This window comes from Adiantum capillus-veneris, chromosome 17 (assembly GCF_014529385.1).
Source record: "Adiantum capillus-veneris isolate H3 chromosome 17, ASM1452938v2, whole genome shotgun sequence".
Taxonomy (NCBI): domain Eukaryota; kingdom Viridiplantae; phylum Streptophyta; class Polypodiopsida; order Polypodiales; family Pteridaceae; genus Adiantum; species Adiantum capillus-veneris.
Window position 1 is genome coordinate 8,699,836 of NC_140947.1, and position 23,778 is coordinate 8,723,613.

Consider the following 23,778-nt stretch of genomic DNA (forward strand, 5'->3'; position numbering starts at 1 on the left):
GCTGTTTTCTGTGGGTCTTTGACGCTGAAAACTGAGGTTTCTTTAGGCTGAAAACTGATGGTCTTTCCGGGCTGAATCTGCTACCTCTTTAGGGGCTGAACTTGCAGTTTCTTCATTGCTGAAAACGCTGCATTGTTGTGGCTGAAAACTCTGCAAATCTGCAAAAACGCTAGGTTGATGTGTCTCCAAAAACGCTAGCTTGTTGGGATCAAAAACGCTAGGTCACGGATTTCTATGGCGATGATGCTGATGCAAAACGCTAGGCTTCGGACTTGCTTGGCGATGGTTGCTGATGCTAAATGTAAAAACGCTAGGGGATGCTGATGGTTCTTCTTGCTTGGAGGGGGAAACCGCCAAGGGGTCTTGTTGAGAAGTTGTCTGCTGTGCTTGGCTCCTCTTCTGCCAATTAGTGCTACTCTAGGTTTGCTTATATACAAACTTATTCAATTTACCCTACCTACTTTCCAACAAAAGGATGGATTCTAATGGGAATGCTTATGATCATGCTGTGTGCAACCAGAGGATATGCATCTACACTTAGTGACTGGGCATGCACGGTCTACGAATAGACTCACAAAAGTGCCAAATCACTTCTAAATCTAGACTGACTCGACTGACTGAACCCTTGTCGTGTTGTAGCTTGTCCACGGACACATAGGGTTGGATGTGTCACGTAACATCCCCTCCTTTTCAAAGTGAGGTACTGGTACCGAACTGTATGGCGTCGAGGGAGATCGCCAATAGCATCCAAAATCCTGAAAGGGACTCTTTGCCGGCCCACTCTGATGTGTGGGTCGTGCGATACTTGAACTTCATAAAGGTCTACAACACTTGCTTCTTTGGGCCGCACCGAAAGCGACACAAAGTCTTACGTGGCTCCTTCAATGCTTCTACTTCATCGAGAGTCATGCTTCGTTCTTCGTCAAGAATCTCCATGACTGAAAATTCCTGAAACCATTTCCAACACAAAACCATGAACATACCCATTCCATGTAAAGTGAAAGGAAAAAATCTTGTCTTCCTCTAAGACTATGCATGCAATGTAGATGAGCAAAGAGACGGAGTGCCAAACAGTTCACTACACACACGCAAACAATGAGATCGACTCTTGTCTTGCTGATCTAAATCAATCAACTGTGGCAATTCACAACGGAAATGCCCATGCTTGGTGCTCATACTTTCATGTGCTCTTTCTACAATTGTGTCATGCCAAGGAAGAGACATGGACTGCGACTTCCTTGAATGCATACTTTTCAACTTTTCATGGGAAATCCGCATACATCCGTGCTCATTCATGAGTGAAACGTGCTCAACGTACAATATGTCATGCCTAATATAAGGGATCACATAAAGACGCTGACTAAAACACAAGAAACGATCATGAATGAAACACTCGAACAATGCGTGCGTACGAATCATGCGAACACTTAGTACCTCCTGTAAGGGTTCTTTGGACCTAGGCTCGAGAGCCAAGACCGGTTCTTCCTGAGACTCGTCCTTCTTGTGAACAACCACATCCTCTTCATGCAAATCATCATGCTTGTGAAAAATCACATCTTGATCATGCAAATCATCATGCTTGTCAGTGTCATCCATATCATCATGCTTATCATCATGCAAATCCTGTGTATCATGCTTTGGAGAAGAAGAGACTGAGAGAGTCTCCTTTTCCCAAATCTCTTGCATCTGTGCCTGAACTTGAGAAAAGAGTGGCAACATCTCTTGCATTCTTGCTTTGTTCTCGCGATCAAATCTTGCTGGACTTTCTTTTTCTTCCAAGTCGTACTGACGCTCTATGGCTGCCATTTCTTCTTCGTAGGCCTTTCTTTCTGCTTCTCTTTCTTGGTCCAACTCCTCCATAGGAGTTAGCGCAATCCTTGACGTAGATGGGGAAGGGGGAGGGTCGGAAAAACCTCCTGGTGAGGATAATTCTTCTTCGCCTCTCTCATGCTCATTACTTCCAAGCGAAGTATCCATTCCGCTTCGAGTGATGACCGTCCACTGAAGTCGTGGGTTCTTGTGGGTTCTTGGGGTCTTGGGTTCTTAAGTTCACGAGGAACTTGGGTTCTTGTAGGTCTTGGTTCTTGGGGTTCTTGAGTTCTTGAGGTTCTTGCGGGTCTTGAGGTGATTGAGGTTCTTGAGGTTTTCTTTCGCTTGCAATCCGTGTTTGAGAAGGATCTTCTCTTCACGGATCCGTGTTTGAGAAGGATCTTCTCTTCACGTGAGTTCTACTCCTTTCCGCGGGCGCACCCCTTGGCGGCCTTGCGCTCACACCAAGGTTGCTTTTTCCCACCTCACGTCGATTGGCCGGCCGCTAAGTGCACGGTCCGCTCTCAATGAGTGAAAAGAGACACAAGGGGAGGCTGCACAAGCCCTTCTTTCTTGGGATTCCTGTCACTCTTCAAAAAGACGATTAGGAATCGACACGCCCAAGCGAACTTCGGTTCGTGCGACCGCAACAAGCAAAAAAATTCCTTGTGATTCTTGTGGTTCTTTCCTTGAGTGATACAGAACATTGCCAAAGCTCTGATACCAATGTTAGGTGCAACAGAATGAATGTTTGCGCTTTGCTCCAGATGAGTGCTCCGAACTGTGCTCAAGGTTCCTTTTGTTCTTATGGAAGGTAGAGCCTTCCGTTCTTAATGAGAGAATGCTATGATCACAAACAAAGTGAATGAACACTGTGCGTGCAAGTGTATGAGACTGAGAGATAGAGAGAGAAGAGAGATACGACACCAGAGACGTTGTAAAACCCTCCTCCGAAGGTCCCACTCTCGTCGGCGAGAGTGGTCTACTTATGATTGCACAATCTGGTACAATGGTGATGCATGAGACGGATGCAAGTCTAGACTATGTTGACGACTACGAAGGGAATGATGAGGCCGACACTAGGGCTGAAATCTGCAATCTTTCTACTGCTGTCCAAAAACGCTATGGGCTGAAATTTGCGACTAGTCCAAAAACGCTGATTTGGGGGCTGTTTTCTGTGGGTCTTTGACGCTGAAAATCTGCAGGTTTAGGGCTGAAAACTGAGGTTTCTTTAGGCTGAAAACTGATGGTCTTTCCGGGCTGAATCTGCTACCTCTTTAGGGGTTGAACTTGCAGTTTCTTCATTGCTGAAAACGCTGCATTGTTGTGGCTGAAAACTCTGCAAATCTGCAAAAACGCTAGGTTGATGTGTCTCCAAAAACGCTAGCTTGCTGGGATCAAAAACGCTAGGTCACGGATTTCTATGGCGATGATGCTGATGCAAAACGCTAGGCTTCGGACTTGCTTGGCGATGGTTGCTGATGTTAAATGTAAAAACGCTAGGGGATGCTGATGGTTCTTCTTGCTTGGAGGGGGAAACCGCCAAGGGGTCTTGTTGAGAAGTTGTCTGCTATGCTTGGCTCCTGTTGCCTCTTCTGCCAATTAGTGCTACTCTAGGTTTGCTTATATACAAACTTACTCAATTTACCCTACCTACTTTCCAACAAAAGTCACTTAAAAATAATAAGTGAAAATGTCAAAAATAGGGAAAATAGGCTAAATGCACTAGAAAATTCCCCTGAAGGATTCTGATGGATTCTAATGGGAATGCTTATGATCATGCTGTGAGCAACCAGAGGATATGCATCTACACTTAGTGACTGGGCATGCACGGTCTACGAATAGACTCACAAAAGTGCCAAATCACTTCTAAATCTAGACTGACTGGACTGACTGAACCCTTGTCGTGCTGTAGCTTGTCCACGGACACATAGGGTTGGATGTGTCACGTGACACAAAAACCATGGAATTCCTAAAATAACATCTGCTCTGTCCAGGCGCATGATGTGGAAATCCAGGTTCTCTATGTAATCAGCTAGCTCGAGCGACAAGTCTAGAACCATCCGATTCCATACATCCGTATCCTCGTCACGAGCCATCTTCACACGATACTCATGGTCACTGTCCCGCGTCCGCATGCTCATGCACCAATTTTGCATCCACAAAATTGTGTGATGAGCTTCCATTATCAAGGAGTACAGTCACGTCGTGACCATTGATCTTTCCGGGGAAACGGAGAAGATCGTGCTTATCAAACACTTTGGTGCCAAAAGTACAGTTAGTGCATGAACTGTGCGCTAAATGATGGATTTCAATTTGAATGACATCAGAGTTACCTGAGATCTCGTGAATTTGAACCGAAGGACGACCTTGCGGTTTCTGTGTCTTCTTCTTCTTGGGGCAATCCTTGATTTGGTGACTCGTCTGGCCACATCCGAAGCAAGCCCCCTTCTTTACTGCATCAGCAACTGAAGCATTTTTGGCCTTATTCTTCTCCTGAGAAGATCTCCGCGGTGATTTGGACTTATGCTGAATCGAGGTCGCTTCCTCGAAGCACCCTCACCGGATTGATGGTCGACAGTTCCTTTCTTCTCATAGTTTGCTCCATTTATCAAATGGAACGTCCTGGCCTTTGCCACTCCATCCTCCACGTTAGTCGGGGCTTTGTCCTTGATTAAGGCCCAACAGTAACCCTCATGTAATCCCAAGAGGTATATGTGCACCGCGTGCGTAGAATTCATCTTGCAGAAGGTGAGCGTCTCTTTGAAAGTTGTCGTATACATATCAAAAGACAGAGTTTTCATCGAAAGATTCTGCAGTTTGGCATAAGCTTTCAAAGGGTCCATTTTAGCGAAATCCCTCTTGAATTTCACACAAAAATCAACCCACGTCGTAGGCTTCTCTGTCATGTTACGCCACCTGGTGAGCGCCGTATTGCGCAGATAAAGAGGAATCATCTGAATCCTCCATTCATCATGCTCCCCATGAAGATCAAAATAAGTGGTTCACTGATGCAACCAGTTATTTACGGCCAGTTCCGTACACTCCTTCTCTTCCCCTGAGAAGTTTGTAGTTTTGTACGGAATCATGGCAGTCGGACCACCTTGTGAACGCCCAAAAGCAGCAATCTGCGTCCGCAATTGTTGAAGATGGGTTTCGCCCTCGAAAATACGTGCAATCGTCAACCGAGCCATATTTTCTGAAGCAGTAAGCCGGGAACTAAGCCCTTGCACGACCCCTTCGAGAGAGGCTGAGTGAAGGTTCGTCTGAACGTTCGCGTTTTCCAGAGCGATAACACGCTGGTCGAAACTCTAGAAAGTACTTGTAATCCATGTGTAGAGAGCATGCGTGAATGGAATTTCAACATTACCTAGTGCATCATCACGCTGCACATCCGAGCTGGAAGAATCCATGGCAAAGTGCGTGAAAAATTGAAAATTTCACACGAAACTGGGCCTTTTCTGCACTTTTCGGTCGCGAAAAGTTGAACTTCGAGGAGCTCTTTGCATCGGCATGAGCGTCCGAAGGCGAGCAGGTGATGGCGGGAGCGCGGGAGCGCGAGCAGGTGGGAGAGGGAGAGCTCAGGAGAGAAGCATAGAACTTTAAAAGTGAATTCTCTGTAAGTGGTTTTTATAAACCAACAGGTTTCACACTCAATTTTTTTAAAAAAAACCAAGGTGTCCACATTTAAAGAGCCTGGTCCCTTTTTAAAATAAGGTCACTCAAGAGGGCATAGCGTAAAAAACCTCCAGCGCAAAAAAAAACTCCAACGCTACGAGTGCCGCGTGGAAGCAGAGAAGGATACGACATGCGTGTGTTTGGGCTTGCGCATGCCCGTGCCATACACGCGATGAGCCTCCAGCTGAGAGCCATGCTGGAAAATAAACTCCACGTTGGAAGCGAGTGCAAGCTCACTCCCGTTCTCCACAAATCCATATGAAGCACACAAAGAATAACCGAAGCACAGAGAGAGGTAACTCTCTCTCTCTCTCTCTCTCTCTCTCTCTCTCTCTCTCTCTCTCTCTCTCTCTCTCTGTGCGCTTCACACAGAGAAGGAGATTACAGAGAGATTTGAAAAGTTACAGAATGCTGAATTTTAATCTAAAAGCAGCAAATTAATGATAAATACATTGATTTTCATCGAAAACCAGTAAATTCAATAAAAATCCTCTGATTTTCAACACTTCTCCCTGTTAAATTGCTGAATTTTATCAAAAATCAGCGAGCAGCTCATTAACTCACCTACAAACATGCTCAAAGAAGAAAATAATCAATTAAACAATTAATTCATTAATAATTGCATGAAATGGTAATTATCCGACTCTAACCCGCCCATAGATGTGCACACGGTCCTTCATGCAACCAAGCCGGCTTCGATACCATGAAACGAAAGCGGAGAAGTGGATCTCCCGCAAAAACGGACCGCCTACAGACACGCGTCGGACAAACCACCCGACAATAGCCACCAACCGGCAGCTCCCCAATGTTGGGGCCAACATCCGAGGACGTACGCGTGCACCTGTAAGACCGAGCGTCCCATACCACCCGACCTCACCTCCTCGAGGTGACCTCGCGCACTCCTAGCCTCACGGGCTAACCACTAGCACTCTGCCAGTGGGAGTCGATAACTGCAAATGAGGCCTTGGCCTCCCTTTTATAATAATGGCCGACCACATTGGCCGTGTCCACACTACGTCCGCCCGAACACTGAACGCCCATCCTCACTACGTCTGGGCTAGATCCCCCCTCCTGTGAGCGGGACATAACAAGAATCCTCGAGGAACAAGGTTCTCACCTCTAGAGCTTACCTTCCAGACTCGGGGTGTGGCATTCCTGTAACTCTTTTCCACCTCTATTCCCAGAGTCCTCTTCCGTAAAAATCTTAGCAACAACTCTTCTTTCCTGGACATGAAGTCCTTCCTCGAGAATTTCTACTCCTTGCCCAGAGAGAGAGAGAGAGAGAGAGAGAGAGAGAGAGAGAGAGAGAGAGAGAGAGAGAGAGAGAGAGATAGGACAGGACCAAAAGATGAACTAGTCCCTGTCGTAAAGAGTATCTTTATTACTAGGGAGAAACCTTTGTACAAGCACTTGAACCGAATATATTACCACATCCGTTCTAGATCACACTCGATGGTACTTGGAAGCCTCGGTTCCCTATTCTCAGGGCATAAACGCTATTCCCAAAAACCTTAGTTCCTTACTCAGAATCCTCAAGAAACAAGGTTCTCACCTCCGGAGCTTACCTTCTAGACTCAAGGTATGGCATTCTTGTAACTCTTTTCGACCTCTATTCCCAGAGTCCTCTTCCGTAAAAATCTTAGCAACAACTCTCCTTTCCTGAAGATGAAGTCCTTCCTCGAGAATCTCTACCTCTGCCCAACTCGAGAGTCTACCACTCTCATATCCATGGATCCAATCCCAAACTCAGGGTACGAAACCCTTGGGCTAATCTGATGTAAGGTGCAGCGGATGTGAATGTTGAACTTTGCTCAAGGTGAGTGCTGCGAACTGTGCTCAAGGGGTCCTTTTACTTACGGAAGGGAGAGCCTTCTGTTCCTTTAGTGAGAGTGCAAATGATCACAAACAAGTGGATAAACATTGTGCATGAAGGTGTTGAGATTGAGAGAAAGAGAGAAGAATACGACACCAGAATGTTGTCAAACCCTCCTCCGAAGGCCCCACTCTCTATGGCGAGAGCGGTCTACTATTGATTGCACAAATCTCTACAATGCAATGGACTTGCCGACAATGTCGACGACGATGAGGACGGCGACGAGACGGGCTGAAAGCTGAAAACTGAAAGGGCTGAAATCTGCAAATCTTGTATCTGCTGAATTCTGACTCTATGTCGATGACGACGGCAATGATGACGAGGCGACGACGACGCGCTGAAAACGCAGATGCTGAAATCTGCGAGTAGCAGGCTGAATCTACGAACGCTAGCTGATCTGACCGTGCAGCGAGGATCTGTTGCGGGAAGGTGAGATCTGCGAGGTTTGGGGGCTGCTGTACGAAGGCTAATTGCTGAAAATGCAAAACGTTGGTGCTATGGTTCGCTGGAAACTGCAAACGCTAAGGCTCGTCTGTTGACTGATCTGCAGCTTACAAATGTTGCGGCTGATCTATAGTTTATGAAAACGCTAGGCTGTTCTTGATGTGGCTGAAAACACTCGGAGTTTCGCCGGGGGGTCTTGCTGAGAAGGTGCACTGTCAGACTTGTGATCTCTGCTGCCTCCTCTGCCAGAAAGTGCTAGCGCTAGGTTTCTTATATATATCCTTAGCCAATTTGCCCTACCCAGTTTCCCAACAAAGTCACTTATTAAAAATAAGTGAAAAATGGCTAAAATAGGAAAAATAGGTCTGTGCACTGTAAAAATGCTCTTGATGGATTCTGATGGTAATCTGATGACCATGTTGTGTGCAACCAGAGGATATGCATCTACTCTAAGTGTTTGGACATGGACGGTCTGCGAACAAACTCACAAAAGTGCCAGAACGCTTCCTAAGCTAATTGAACCCTTGTCATGAAATAGCTTGTCCACGTACACATAGGGTTATGTGTACGTGAAATCCCCTCCTTTTTAAAGTGAGGTACTGGTACCGAACTATATATGGCGTCGAGGAAAATCGCCAACAGCGTCTGGAATCTTGGAAAGGACTCTTCGCTTGCCCACTCTGATGCGTGGGTCATGAGATACTTGAACTTCATAAAAGTCTACAACACTTGCTTCTTTGGGCCGTGCCGAAAGCGACAGTCATTTGTGGCTCCTTTAATGCTTCAACTTCGACTATAGTCATGAGTCTACCTTCTTCAAGAATCTCCAAGGATGAAAATTCATGAAACCACTTCCAACACAAAAAACATGAACATACCCATTCCAGGTAAAGTGACTGGAAAAATTCTAGTCTTCTTTAAAGACTGTGCATGCAATGTAGATGAACATATAGACGGAGTGCCAAACCGTTCATCAAACACACGCAAACAATGGAATCGAAACTTGTCTTTCTGATCTAAATCTATCAACTGTGGCAAATCACAATGGAAATACCGATGCTTGATGCTCAAACCTTCTTGTGCTATTTTGGATACTGTGTCATGCCAAGGAAGAGATATACTTTCATAAGTTCAGAATAGTCTGAACTCAAGAATTATAAGAGGAAATAAAGCACTCATAAAACTATAAAAGCAAGGGACACAAGAAAAGAAAAGAAAAACAAAAACAAACAAACAAACAAACTAAATCAATTTGTTTGCTACGAAACAAAATTAGATAAAACAAAACAATATTAACTTAAAAATGTTTTTAAAAAAGGTATGTGTAAAATAAGTTGACGCAACTTACTTGGCTTAAAACAAGTACTCAACTTTAAGCAAAAAAGAATAAGATATCTTAAAAACTTAATCTTAGAAATCAAACTTCACACAACAACTTCTAATGGAACACATTCTTAAGTCCTCAGGTAAGCTAAATACGAAATCGAAAAATAAATACTACTACAAACCTATGAAGAGCAAAGAACCAAACTTGACAATATGTGATCTCAACTTCGCTGCTTGTCCAAACAGGAAGAATAAGATTATCACCTTTATCATGCATAGCTTGGACAACAGCTATGACATCCCTACTCACGTCGTCAGTGCCCAAGAGTAGGTGCACGCTTCTATAGAGGTCATTCATGCTTTGAACGTACTCTTCAAAACCAACGAGCTGAGTTTTTATAACCCTCCGGAGGTGATGGGCATACTCAACCATGATAAAGGCTAGCATTTGTCAAGCTATAGTAAAAATACTAGAAGCACCAAAGATCAAATCAACAACATAAGGGGTTATTAAGTCAAACAATAAGTCAGCTTTTTAGCTCCCCACTTTTATTGAATTTACTATTGATTATCTTGAACATTCCAAAGGAAGAAACATTAAAAATAAGCTTACTACGATGCAAAAATGAACAATCGTTTTTCATAATTCTTTGGAATGAGTATCCTTTTTCAACTAGTAAAGGAATAAGATGGCAAGATTGAACAACAAAAGCAGATTTACTAGAACAAAGACGAGAAAATCTAAATAGTTGAGAGCAAATGACATCGTACTTAGGAAATGTGAGATATACGGATGATATTTAGATTGGCATATTCTGGTTCAAGGCGCTTATCATAGATATCTACTTCTAATCCCAAGGGAGTCTGAAAAATCTTAAGGTCTAAAAAGACACAACAATCACTATTTGTGGTACAGTTAAGTTCACAAAACTCCTTTGGATAAATTCCTCTGCCTACAGAACTCGAATTCAAGTACATAAAATCTTGAAAAGAAGAAACGTCAAGGACAAACAGATCATCTACAAAGCGTCTTACATTGCATAACTTGTGCAAAAAGCAAGTTTGAATTCCTTGGGTGCAAACATTTCATCTTTTCATGAGACATGGAATGGGTGCAAACATTTCATCTTTTCATGAGTAATCCGCATACATCCGTGCTCATTCATGAGGAATGTGTTCATTGTACCATATGGCATACCTATGAAATACAGGAAACCATTACGAATGAAACACTCGAACAATGTGTGTTGACTAATCATGCGCACACGTAATACTTTCTGTGGAGGTTCTTGAGACCTCGACTCGAGAGCCAAGATCGGTGCTTCTTGATTGATCGAATCTGCAATGAGGTTAACTTCACTAGACAAAGTATCAACTAAACCATCATCCTTGTGAACAATCACATCTTTATCATGCAAATCATCATGTTTGTGAATAATCACATCTTTATCGTGCAAATCATGTGTGTCGTTCTTTGGAGAAGACAAGACTGAGAGAGTCTCCTTCTCCTGATTCTTTTCAATCTTCACTTGCATATTAGAAATGAGAGATGAAGAATGAACAACTTGCTCCCCACGAATGACAATGGGAGAGTCACTCTTGGCATTGAAAGTGAAAGTATTAGCTGCCCAATCAATGAGAGGGTTATGCTCACGAAACCATCGAATGCCTAAAAGCATATCACATCCTGAAGTTGGAGACTACAAATTTTCTGGGGAAGGACGCTTGTTGAACAATGAACAAAACATCAAGACACTCTTGCATGATGAGAGAGTCCATACCGGGAGCGAAGCCCGACACCTTAAAAGGAGATGTCTTGCTAACCTCCAAGCGGGCTCTTTCGACAAGCGAGTCACTAATCACATCATGCATACTGCCTGGGTCAAACAATATGACAAAACGATGATCCTTCACATGACCATAACACTTAATGAGAGACTCATCAACGGGAGGATCATAAGAAACTTGGGTCACACTCGTGTTCTCATTTGTTGCATTGATAGAGGATGTGGGTTCTGTGGGTTCTTTAGATTCATTAGAGTCAAGCTTAGGACATGTTCTTTTTATGTGACCCTTGATGTGACAATGATAACATCGACCTTCTGCTTTGTTCTTCTAACGTGATGTATCCTCCTAAAATTCCTTGTGCTGCTTTTTCATCTGGGGTGAGCTTAGGTTTAGCAATTGTATTAGCTTTACCCTTAAATTCATTTGGAGAGTTCTTCTTTGAGAGACTCGAGGAAGATTGGTTAGAAGAGTTACCATTCTTACCGTTCTGAGGGTTCTGAGAAGTCTGAGTAGTACCTTGAGAAGTCTTGTTCTCCTTCGGCTTTCTCTTATTGTGCTTCATCTCCTGCGATAGCAATCGCTACCACCTTGTTGAGATCGATTGGACTGATTACTTCGACATCATACTTAATATACTCATCCAATCCATGCTCATCACCTCCATGCGAAGTATCCATTCCGCTTCGGGTGATGACCATACACTGAAGTCTTGCGTTCTTAAGTTCACGAGGAACTTGGGTACTTCTGATTCTTGGGTTCTTGAGTTCTTGAGGTTCTTCTTTCGCTTGCAATCTGTGTTAGAGAAGGATCTTCTCTTACCCGAGCTCTTCTCTTTCCCGTGGGCGCACCCCTTGGCGGCCTTGCGCTCAAACCAAGGTTGCTTTCTTCCACCTCACGTCGATTGGCCGGCCACTATGTGCACGTTCCGCTCTCAATGAGTGAAAAGAGAAGGATAAGTTGTAAGGTGCAGCGGAAGTGAAAGTTAAACTTTGCTCAAGATGAGTGCTCCGAACTGTGCTCAAGGTTCCTTTTACTTATAGAAGGGAGAGCCTTCCGTTCCTTTAGTGAGAGAGTGCAAATGATCACAAACAAAGTGGTAAACATTGTGAATGAATGCTGAGACTGAGAGATAGAGAGAGAAGAATACGACACCAGAATGTTGTCAAACCCTCCTCCGAAAGCCCCTCTCTCTATGGCGAGAGCGGTCTACTACTGATTGCACAAATCTCTACAATGCAATGGACTTGCCAACGATGTCGACGACGATGAGGACGACGACGAGACGGGCTGAAATCTGAATACGCTAATGGCTGAAATCTGCAAATCTTTATCTGTTGAATTCTGACTCTATGTCGATGACGACGGTGATGCAACGACTACGCGCTAAAAATGCATATGCTGAAATCTGTGTTTATTGGGCTGAATCTGCAAACTACGCTAGATCTGACCGTGCGGCGAGGATCTACTGCGGGAAGGTGAGATCTGCAAGGTTCGGGACTTGCGGTACCGAGTCTTGATGCTGAAAACTGAAAACGTTGCTGCTTCTGGTGGTTCCGTCGCGGTGAATCTGCAAAACGCTAGGCTTGCTTGCTTGCTGATCCAAAAACGCTAGGGCTGGTTTTGAGTTCTGCTGCAAAAACGCTAGTGTTTCTGCTGGTCCTGATGTCGCCGGGGCTGATCTGCAATGCAAAACGCCAAGGCTTCTGCTGTACATGAAAAAAGCTAGGGATCTGCTGTCGGCAAAAATGCTAGGTTGACACGCTGTTGGGGAGTCTTGCTGGGAAGGTGCCTGTTGAACACACGGTTCCTGTTGCCTCTTCTGCCAAAAATGCTAGCGCTGGGTTTCTTATGTACTTGCTTATCAAAATTGCCCTACCTAGTTCCCAACAAAAGTCACCTAAAAATAATAAGTGAAAAATGGCTAAAATAGGAAATAGATCTATGCACTGTAAAAAATGCTCCTGATGGGTTCTGACTGAAATCTGATGGTCATGTTGTGTGCAACCAGAGGATATACATCTACTCTAAGTGTCTGGACATGCACGGTCTGCGAACAGACTCACAAAAGTGTCAAAACACTTCCTAAGCTAGGCTTACTGAACTGAACTAAACCCATGTTATGAAGTAGCTTGTCCACGTACATATAGGGTTAGATGTGCACGTGACATCCCTCTTTTTTCAAAGTGAGGTACTGGTACCGAAATATATGGCGTCAAGGGAGATCGCCAACAGCATTTGGAATCCTGGAAAGGACTCTTCGTCCGCCCACTCTGATGCGTGGGTCATGCGATACTTGAACTTCATAAAGGTCTGGAACGCTTGCTTCTTTGGGCCGCGCCGAAAGCGACACAAAGTCATCTATGGCTCCTTCAATGCTTCAACTTCGTCTATAGTCATACGTCTACCTTCTTCAAGAATATCCGAGGATGAAAATTCCTGAAACCACTTCCAACACAAAAACATGAACATACCCATTCCATGTAAAGTGACTGGAAAAATACTATTCCTTCGAACAAATTGTGCATGCAATGCAGATGAACAAAGTGACGGAGTGCCAAACCGTTCATCAAACACACACAAACAATGGGGTCGAATCTTGACTTTCTGATCTAAATCAATCAACTGTAGCAAATCACAATGGAAATGCCGATGCTTGATGGTCAATCCTTCTTGTGCTCTTTATAATAATCTGTCATGCCAAGGAAGAGACATGGAATCTGATTTCCTTGAATGCAAATATTTCATCTTTTCATGAGTAATCCGCGTACATTCGTGCTCATTCATGAGTGAATCGTGTTCATCGTACAATATGTCATGCCTGTGAAAAGGGATCACATAAGGACGGTGATTAAAATATAGGAAAGCATCACGAATGAAACACTCGAACAATGCGTGCTGACTAATCATTCGAACACATAATACTTCCTGTGGGGGTTCTTTGGCCCTCGACTCGAGAGCCAAGATCACTTCTTCGGGATTGATCGAATCTTCCTGTGGGGGTTCTGTGGACCTCGACTCGAGAGCCAAGATCGGTTCTTCGAGATAGATTGAATCTGCAATGAGGTTAGCTTCACTAGACAAAGTATCAACTAAACCATCATCCTTGTGAACAATCACAGCTTCTTCCTACAAATCATCATGCTCGTGAATAATCACATCTTGATCATGCAAATCATCATGCTTATCATTATCATGCAATACATCATGCTTATCATCTCACTTATCATTATCATGCAAATCATGTGTGTCGTGCTTTGGAAAAGAAGAGACTGAGAGTCTCCTTCTCTTGATCCTTTGCAATCTGCGTATGCACACTAGAAAAGAGTCGGAACAACTCTTGCAAGTGTTGGGCTCTCTGTTCGGCTGCCAAGCGCGCTTGCTCACGCTCACACTCAAAGGCTAACCGTCGTTCTTCACGCTCGCGAGCCAATTCTACTTTTCTTTCTTGGTGCTCGCGATCCATTTCTGCTTTTCTTTCTTCGTGTTCACGAGCCAATTTTGCCATTCTTGCTTCGCGTTCCAACTTCTTGTCCATCATAATCTTGTCGAAAGCCTCCATAGGAGTGAGTGCAATCCTTGGCGTAGATGGGGAAGGGGGAGGGACGGAAAAACCTCCTGATGGGGAAAACTCTTCTTCGCCCCTCTCATGTTCACCACCTCCATGCGAAGTATCCATTCCGCTTCAGGTGATGACCATCCACTGAAGTCTTGGGTTATTAAGTTCACGAGGAACTTGGGTTCTTGTGGGTCTTGGTTCTTGAGATTCTTGAGTCCTTAAGGTTGTTCTTTAGCTTGCAATCTGTGTTAGAGAAGGATCTTCTCTTTACCGGAACTCTTCTCTTTTCCATGGGCACACCCCTAGGCGGCCTTGCGCTCACACCAAGGTTGCTTTTTCCCACCTCACGTCGATTGGCCGGCTGCTAAGTGCACGGTCCGCTCTCAATGAGTTAAAAGAGGCACAAGGGGAGGCTGGACAAGCCCTTCTTTCTTGGGTTTCCTGTCACTCTTCAAAAACACGATTAGGAATCGACATACCCAAGAGGATTCGGGTTACGTGCGACGGCAACAAGCAAAAAAAATTATGTGGTTCTTGTGGTTCTTTCCTTGAGTGATACAGAACACTGCCAAAGCTCTGATACCAATGTAAGGTGCAGCGGGAGTGAAAGTTGAACTTTGCTCAAGATGAGTGCTTCGAGCTGTGCTCAAAGTTCTTACGGAAGGAAGAGCCTTCCGTTCCTTTAGTGAGAGAGTGCAAATGATCACAAACAAAGTGGTAAACACTGTGAATGAAGGTGCTGAGACTGAGAGATAGAGAGAGAAGAATACGACACCAGAATGTTGTCAAACCCTCCTCCGAAGGCCCCACTCTCTATGGCGAGAGCGGTCTACTATTGATTACACAAATCTCTACAATGCAATGGACTTGCCAACGATGTCGTCGACGATGAGGATAACGACGAGACGGGCTGAAATCTTAAAACGCTAATGGCTGAAATCTGCAAATCTTTATCTGCTGAATTCTGACTCTATGTCGATGACGATGGCGATGCAAGGACGATGCGCTGAAAATGCAAATGCTGAAATCTACGTTTTCCGGGCTGAATCTGCAAACTATGCTGGATCTGACCGTGCGGCGAGGATCTGCTACGGGAAGGTGAGATCTGTGAGGTTCGGGACTTGTGGTACGGAGTCTTGATGCTGAAACTGAAAACATTGGTGCTTTTGGTGGTTCTGTCGCGGTGAATCTGCAAAACGCTAGGCTTGCTTGCTGATCCAAAAACGCTAGGGTTGGTTCTGAGTTCTGCTACCAAAACGCTAGTGTTTCTGCTGGTCTTGCTGTCGTCGGGGCTGATCTGCAATGCGAAACGCCAAGCTTCTGCTGTAGATGAAAAAACGCTAGGTTGACATGCTGTTGGGGAGTCTTGCTGAGAAGGTGCATGTTGACCACACGGATCTTGCTGCCTCTTTTGCCAGAAATGCTAGCGCTAGGTTTTTTATCTACTTGCTTATCAAAATTGCCCTACCTAAAAAGTCGCTTAAAAATAATAAGTGAAAAATGGCTAAAATAGGGAAAATAGGTCTATGCACTGTAAAAAATGCTCCTGATGGGTTCTGACTGAAATCTGATGGTCATGTTGTGTGCAACCAGAGGATATGCATCTACTCTAAGTGTCTGGACATGCACAGTCTGCGAACAGACTCACAAAAGTGCAGAACACTTCCTAAGCTAGGCTGACTGAATTGAACTGAACCCATGTCATGAAGTAGCTTGTCCACGTACACATAGGGTTATATGTGCACGTGACATAAGCCCTTCTTTCTTGGGTTTCCTATCACTCTTCAAAAACACGATTAGGAATCGACACGCCCAAGTGGACTTGGGTTACGTGCGACCGCAACAAGAAAAAAAAATTATGTGGTTCTTTCCTTGAGTGATACAGAACATTGTCAAAGCTTTGATACCAATGTAGGGCGCAGCGGATGTGGATGTTGAACTTTGCTCAAGATGAGTGCTCCGACTGTGCTCAAGGGTTCCTTTTACTTACGGAAGGGAGAGCCTTCCGTTCCTTTAGTGAGAGAGTGCAAATGATCACAAACAAGTGGATAAACACTGTGCATGAAGGTGTTGAGACTAAGAGAAAGAGAGAAGAATACGACACCAGAATGTTGTCAAACCCTCCTCCAAAGGCTCCACTCTCTATGGCGAGAGCGGTCTACTATTGATTGCACAAATCTCTACAATGCAATGGACTTGCCGACGATGTCGACGGCAACGAGACGGGCTGAAGACTAAAAACGCTAAGGGCTGAATCTGCAAATCTTGTATCTGCTGAATTCTGACTCTATGTCGATGACGACGATGCGACGACGACGCACTGAAAACGCAGATGTTGAAATCTGCGAGTAGCGGGCTGATCTGGAAACGCTGGCTGGTCTGACCGTGCGGCAAGGATTTGCTGCGGGAAGGTGAGATCTGCGAGGTTTGGGGGCTGCGGTACGAAGGCTAACTGCCGCTGGTGCTATGGGCTGAACTATCGCGGAAACTGCAAAACGCTAAGGCTGGTCTGCTGTTCCCAAAACGCTAGGCTGGAATTGATATCTACTGCAGAAACAGTAGGGGATCTGCAAACGCCACGCTTATCTGCAACTTGCAAATGCTGCGGCTGATCTGCAGTTGATGAAAACGCTAAGCTGTTCTTGATGGCTGAAAACGCTAGGTGTTCCGCCGGGGGTTCTTGCTGAGAAGGTGCACTGTCAGACTTGTGGTCTCTACTGCCTCTTCTGCCAGAAAGTGCTAGCGCTAGGTTTCTTATATATATCCTTAGCCAATTTGCCCTACCCAATTTCCCAACAAAGTCATTTATTAATAATAAGTAAAAAATGGCTAAAATAGGGAAAATAGGTATGTGCATTGTAAAAATGCTCCTGATGGGTTCTGATGGTAATCTGATGATCATGTTGTGTGCAACCAGAGGATATGCATCCACTCTAAGTGCCTGGACATGCACAGTCTGCGAACAGACTCAGAAAAGTGCCACAACACTTCCTAAGCTAGCTGAACCCTTGTCATGAAGTAGCTTGTCCACGTACACATGGGGTTATATGTGCACGTGACATCTGGCTTTTTCTCCTACAAAAGCTCATGTCTTTCTCTACTCCTACTTCCTTGTACAGAGTGTACCCGCAAACAAACACTCATAGATCAAAACACGAAAAACATTACCTACGAAGACTCGAAACTCTCATCACAACTCGGTTCTCGAAAAGCAACTTCCCAGAAGAGATCCCTACGCAGAGAAACCTCTCTTCCAATCCTTCACACAGAAGAAGTCTGCTTTGGGGATCCTTCTCGTATAGGAGCCCCGTCTATAACATTCGTAGGCTGAAAACAGAGAAAAACAGCAACTTGTTGCGGTTGAAACAATCACAAAAGGTACTTCTTCGCGATGGAACTCGCCTACTTTGTCCTAGTGACATCTGAACGCAGCCATGGGAGTCATCGGGGGCATCATTTTGGCAGTGAAATCTGCAGCTGCATGGGCTAATCTTTAGCGTTAGCTTTTCTGGTGCCTAAGAGTGAGAGAAAGACCACTTTTATAGCTTCTGGCAGCGGCAAGAATAGAGGGGGTCTTCCCGGCAAAAATAGGGCAGAGAAGGGGGCGCCTTGGTTAGAGAGAGGGATCGCTTTTTTCTTCTGCTAAAAAGAGAGAAAGAGAGGTGGTTTTTGCTGTTGTTTTTATCTCTGAACCTGCTAAAAACTCAGTAATACCTTATAAGCTGAAACCAATGCTTGCACACTCACACCCAAGGGGTCCCTGGATGCAATCTCATTCACAGATGCAATGCAAAAATAGACTCCTTCACGGGAAACCATTTGCTTTCCCGAAAAGCAATTGCATTTTCTCAAAGTTTCCATCTTCATTTAAGTGCTTGCCTCATTTCTTGTGCACAATTCTAACTCAGTTTGGACTTCCTCCTAACTTTGGAATATTCCCTTTCCGATGCTCCCATCACCCACCCTATGACTCATCAAGAATACCCACCACATAGTCCTTTCTCACCGAACTTACGATACAATCTCCTTCGCGATGCTCTATGTCACGCATCCCATGGCACATCAAAGATGTCCGTTCCAGATGATCGAATACTTCTTCTCGATGCTCTATGTCACCCATCCGATGTTACACATCAGAAGTGCTCGTTCTCGGTGGCTCTACAAACATTCCCATTCACAGTGCTCCCGTCATTACTCTGAATGACACACTAAAAAAATCTGTACTCGAATGTCTTAAGGGAGTAAAACCCTCTCACTTATAAATCCAATAATTCATTGAGAATTATTTTTCCTCATATCTCAAGCGAGAAAAACTCTCTCTCATAAATCCAATAATTCATTCAGAATTATATTTCCTTTATATAAACCTAATTTAGCAACAGCGTCCCCCCCTCTGGGCTCTACTACTGTGTCTAGGAGTGATATCCCCCTTGCTCCCTATATAGGCCTCGTCCCTGGCTGCCCCACTCAGTCCTCAATATCCCACGACTTGGTAAATAGGGAAAATGAGAGAAAAAGTGGGAAAAGACACCAGATGCCCATAGGGCTCCAGGAGAAAAAAAAGGAGAGGCTGGAATAAAATATCCCAAGCCTACATGAGCCTATATGGCCAAGGAACGAAGTCAAAACCCAAGCTAAACATGGCTAGACACATCCCGACATGAGAGAACTACCTAGCACTTGCCGGGCACAGCCACAAAACAACCCTCACTCCCTAACACCTGTCCCTAGGAGAAATTGGGACCAAATGGACAAATCCAAAGAGATGCCATAACTCTAACATAATCTTCCTTCTAGTTTGCATTTTCAAGGAATACACAGTGTTTAACCATTGTTGATCGTTTCGATAAGTTTTGCATGCTCATTCCTTGTAAGGCCACGACGATGGCAGCTATTTATTCATTCTGATCCTGGATAAAAACATGAACTGTAAGACATTCACCCATGGAAGCCCAAACTTTCAACTAGCTGCACCAATTAAAATCTAGACAAGAGCGTCATTCTAAGAGATTATACATTAAAGCAAGCAACTTTTAAAATTCCACACATCCATGTATTGATTGAATTTGCATGTGCCACCGCCACAAACATCTGCCTCTTCCCAACCAATCTATAGACCTACCGAGAAAAAGTGGACGGACTCAAACATAAAGGTAAATTGGCCCTCTGTTGACATTGAGCTTTTTGCCAAAAAAAATCAGCAAAAAAAGTGTTGCTGACTAACAAATGTCACAACATGACACTGGTAATCCCTAGAGTAGCAGAACCGCATAATGCCAGTGGAAAACACAATGCATGGGACAGGGTTATTTTTAGCAAGGACCATGCGTATGCACCCAAACTGTAACATGTAACAACATTGAATAGATGAACCGTACAAACAAATCGTAAAAAATTAAATCACCTCAACAAATAGATAAACTGATCTGAAATGTTTCAACTGTTACTTTCAGCGCCTGTTATGAGCATTTGCAGCCTCTGAAAATCTTGTGATCCAGAAAATGTAGCAAAATCTGGTTTGCTTTCGGGCAAACTGAAGGAAAGGTCCCATACTTTACTGTCAACCAAATGCGAGTCATCTGCTGACAAGAACCACAGGTATACTCAGAATTTTGCTTAATGTCAAAAAATGATATGTGACCTAGTGAAGCTGAGGCTTGTTAGCTGAACAAATCTTTCTAAAAGAATGCGCCCTCATATAAACATGGCAATGTTCATAAAGGTGCTAGCAAACAAAAAATGCAGCCCACACACAAATGCATTAAGCCTATGATACCCACCATGATGCCCATTCAGTGCGTCTCTGTTGAGAGAGATCATAGAGTCATTATCTAGCTGTAGATGCCTTTGAGAGAAGTCCGAGGTTCCCTGGTGATGGTCCATGTTGTCAGCACCTGAAACAGCCCTGCCCGTTGCCTGGAAAGCATCAAAAGTGTAACTTGTGGAATCTGCTTCAATTTTACCCTTCTTCTCTTCAGGTATATCCACATCTGTATCAAGCTCAGAATCTCCGTTGTTAGCTCCACCAAGCTGCTGTTTTCGCTTTGTTCGGGCTCTGCGATTCTGGAACCAGTTGTATACATTAGTTTCTGAAATTTGCCCGTGCTGGCTAAGCTCCAATGTTATCTCCTTAATTCGCTGCTTGTTAGGTGTGCCACTCTCCTGCTCAAAGAGCCTCTCAAGGATGTGAAGCTGTGTTTGACTTGGTGTCCATCTTTGCCTCGATGTCAGCTTATGGCCCATAGAATGCAGTGACGAGTCGAAGGGGATCGAAGGGCCTAACCATAAACCTGCAGATTGACACTGGGTTGTTACATCAAAAAGAAAAAGAAAACCAAGTGGAATTCATTTCTCTTCACGTCCTCATTGCTCTACACCTCTCACACATCCCCCTTAACCCCTGTTAGTGCCCCTTAGACTTTTCTCTACACCTCTAGCAGCCAATTTACTTATTGGAGCTCACTTCTGCTATGATCACATGCTCATTATTTAAAAGTTGCACCTGATGCAGAGCCCTGCTGTGCCATGATGGCCTTGTGCATCTCCACAAGTTGCTGGCAAATAGTAGCATACACAGAGATCTGCCTTCTGAGGGTCTCCAACTGCTCATCAGTCATGACTTGTCCCGGTAGCGCAATGGAGCAGACTGGTTGATGTGCTGCTGCAAAAGCATGGCTCTGAATGCCTGAGGAAGACATAATCTGTTGGGCGCCAAGTGCATAGCCACGCATATCTGCAGATAATGTGTGCTGTTGGCTTGTATACGCAGGAATGCCTCTGTCCGCAGGCGTCATTTGATGCTGGCTTGCAAATGGATGCATACGCACATCAGAAGATGCCTGCCCACTGGGAAATGGAGCCATGCATACACTGCTCTTAGCAATAATATCTGGCATGTTTGCCTTGGCAGCTGATGCTGGAATGTCCTTTCCTGCTCTATTCTCGAGCTCCATGATCATCAAGGTGATCGGACTTGCATCATGAAACGGTTAGATATAGAGCTTTCAAAGCAGGAGTTGAGAAGCGTGTTTTGGAGGGGAACTCGAGTGGCGGGTGGTTAGACAGGAGGTGACAGATTTGCGGTGAGGCATGTGGAAGAGATTCGGACAATACCACCCAGAAAAAGTGATAGCGCTGCTCGTGTGCGTGTGTGTGTGTGTGTGTGTGTGTGTGTGTGTGTGTGTGTGAGAGAGAGAGAGAGAGAGAGAGAGAGAGAGAGAGGGATTCGATTGCTCGGTACCTGTCTCACACTAGAGTCGAGAGGGAGGATGCATCTGCAGAGAAGTAGGCAAGAAGATCGGTGAAATGAAGCTTACCAAAGGTGAATAAGAATTCTGGGACGTGGGCGGAAATATACTCCTCCCCTCTCTCTCACGAACTGCTGGAGGAAGGAAAAGACTGAGCTTGAGGTGAGACTTTTGATGAAAGAAGTCCATATTTTGGCAGGCAAGTGGTGGTGCAGATGTGGGTGTGTGTGCACTACCTGCTGCGCACATGCTTGCGCCTTTCATCGTCTTTATCCTAGTACATATAGCCTAAGATTCCGCCATTTTGACCCTGGTCGTTTCTCCCCCTGACTTTATTGAAAAGTAACCGGCCATCCCCTAATAAGCAATCCTAGAGACGTGTGATCAATGAATGAGCAGACGTTGCAGGAACCTAAGGGTTGGCATCCCTCGGAGCTAAGTGTCACGGACATGGGAGGGTGGGATCTACGGTGAGGCAATTGTGGGTTGTAGATCCGGCGGCGTTGAAAGTAATCGAGGGTACTTTAGATTACTTTCGGGGGTTGTCGCTTTGCACACATGTTTTAAGTAATTAGGGTCCCCAAAAGCGCGTGCAAGGCAAAGTGGTTAAAGCATGTGCCTCTCATGGGTGAGGTCACGGGTTCAAACCCCACGTAGGAAAAATGGGGTACCCTAGATTACTTTCGAAACGCAAGGGTACCTTAGATTACTTTTGTTAATCTGGGATACCTACATTCCATATCTACGGCCGTCAGTCCCCCCATCGTAGATCCCACCCTCCCATGTCCATGTCACTTAGTCCCGAGGGGGGCTGCTTCTGCGTTGTTGATCCCATCGCGGCACTGACACTGCAAAAGCGGGTGTGGGAATCTCTAGGCTAATGAACGCTAACGAGAAATGTAAGCATGGCAACCCGTTGCTTCACTTCCACCCACATACATACTTCTTACTACTGTCAATCTCACTTGCACTCTTTAGTTTGTTTTTCTTAGCCTACATCCTTGTCATTACCTTGATCCAAACCGTAGATTTATTGTTAGAGGAGCTAATTGGCATGGAGTTTACTATGTCAATTGACTTTTTTCTTTGTTTGTTGGGTTCATAGGTGCTGGAAGATTCCAACAAAGATTCTCTAGTTTACTCTATCATCCAAGTAATTATAAGCATAATTCCCAATGATGTAGACCTCTCCATAATCTGAATCTGAAAGTGATGTAATGAGAATCCCAGGATGTAATTGTTGATGAGAAGAATGGTAATTCTTGCTTTTGTACCATAAAACCCCGAGCCAGAGTATAAAAGGCAATCTTGTAATGTTTTTTGTACGATGGTTATTATGAAGAAGAACAAATAAGGTTTTCTCTCTGTACATCATGTGTTCTTTCTTTCATTATGTCTTTGAATTGCTCTCACCACACTGCACGGTTGTCACAACGGATTTTTGAGGGCACCAATGTGTTTGTCATGGCAAGCTCTATGTGTGGATAGTTACATTGCAAGCGTTGCACAAAAATCACGCAATTTCATCTACGACCTTTCGGCTGACATTTCTCTCTATCCAAGTGTTGCATCAAGAATTTGTCTGTTGCGTGTGATTCTTGGCACTTAGGAGAACCCATGATTCAGTTATGTTCAACATAGCCCTCACATATTGCCTAGGAAGTGTGGAGTCAATCGGAGATGATTTGTTTAATAGTTTGGTAAGAGATCCTGTAGAAAATATCAAAGATTTTAGTGTATTGAGTACGCATCGAGTGTCATAGTGGAATGTGTTGAGTTCAGACAAGAGCCCGACAACCTCAAGGAATGCCTCCATGACCTAGTTGAGTCATTTGCCTCCCAAGATTGACATTTTGTCTTGGTTCTATCTCTTTCAGGGATGTGATAGGTGTTGACCTCTGTGGACACCCAGACATTGGCATCGTTGTCTGGGAACAAGTACCTAAACTAGAGTGAACCCAACTGAGTCCGACAAAGGGGCCTTAGGCAAAACTCTTAGGTCAAATATACTAGAAAAGGAAGACCAGGGTTTCCTTCGTTGTTGTTTGAAGGTAATT

General features: G+C 44.5%; 1 protein-coding gene across 2 annotated transcripts in view; it reads right to left on the bottom strand.

Moving 5' to 3' along the window:
* The window catches only part of LOC147436772 (uncharacterized), a 54,362-nt gene extending 32,388 nt beyond the window's left edge, over nt 1-21,974 (bottom strand). Inside the window, exons 1-3 of one of the 2 annotated variants that reach the window (XM_086486197.1) lie at nt 20,977-21,974; nt 20,255-20,764; nt 19,879-20,056 (exon numbers count right to left, since the gene is read on the bottom strand). In XM_086486197.1, the coding sequence (XP_086342323.1) occupies nt 19,911-20,056; nt 20,255-20,764; nt 20,977-21,433 (1,113 nt within the window). In that variant the 5' untranslated portion in view covers nt 21,434-21,974 and the 3' untranslated portion in view covers nt 19,879-19,910. The remainder of the gene's footprint in view (nt 1-19,878; nt 20,057-20,254; nt 20,765-20,976) is intronic. The other variant, XM_086486198.1, reaches the window with a different exon arrangement.
* Nucleotides 21,975-23,778: the final 1,804 nt, after the last annotated feature.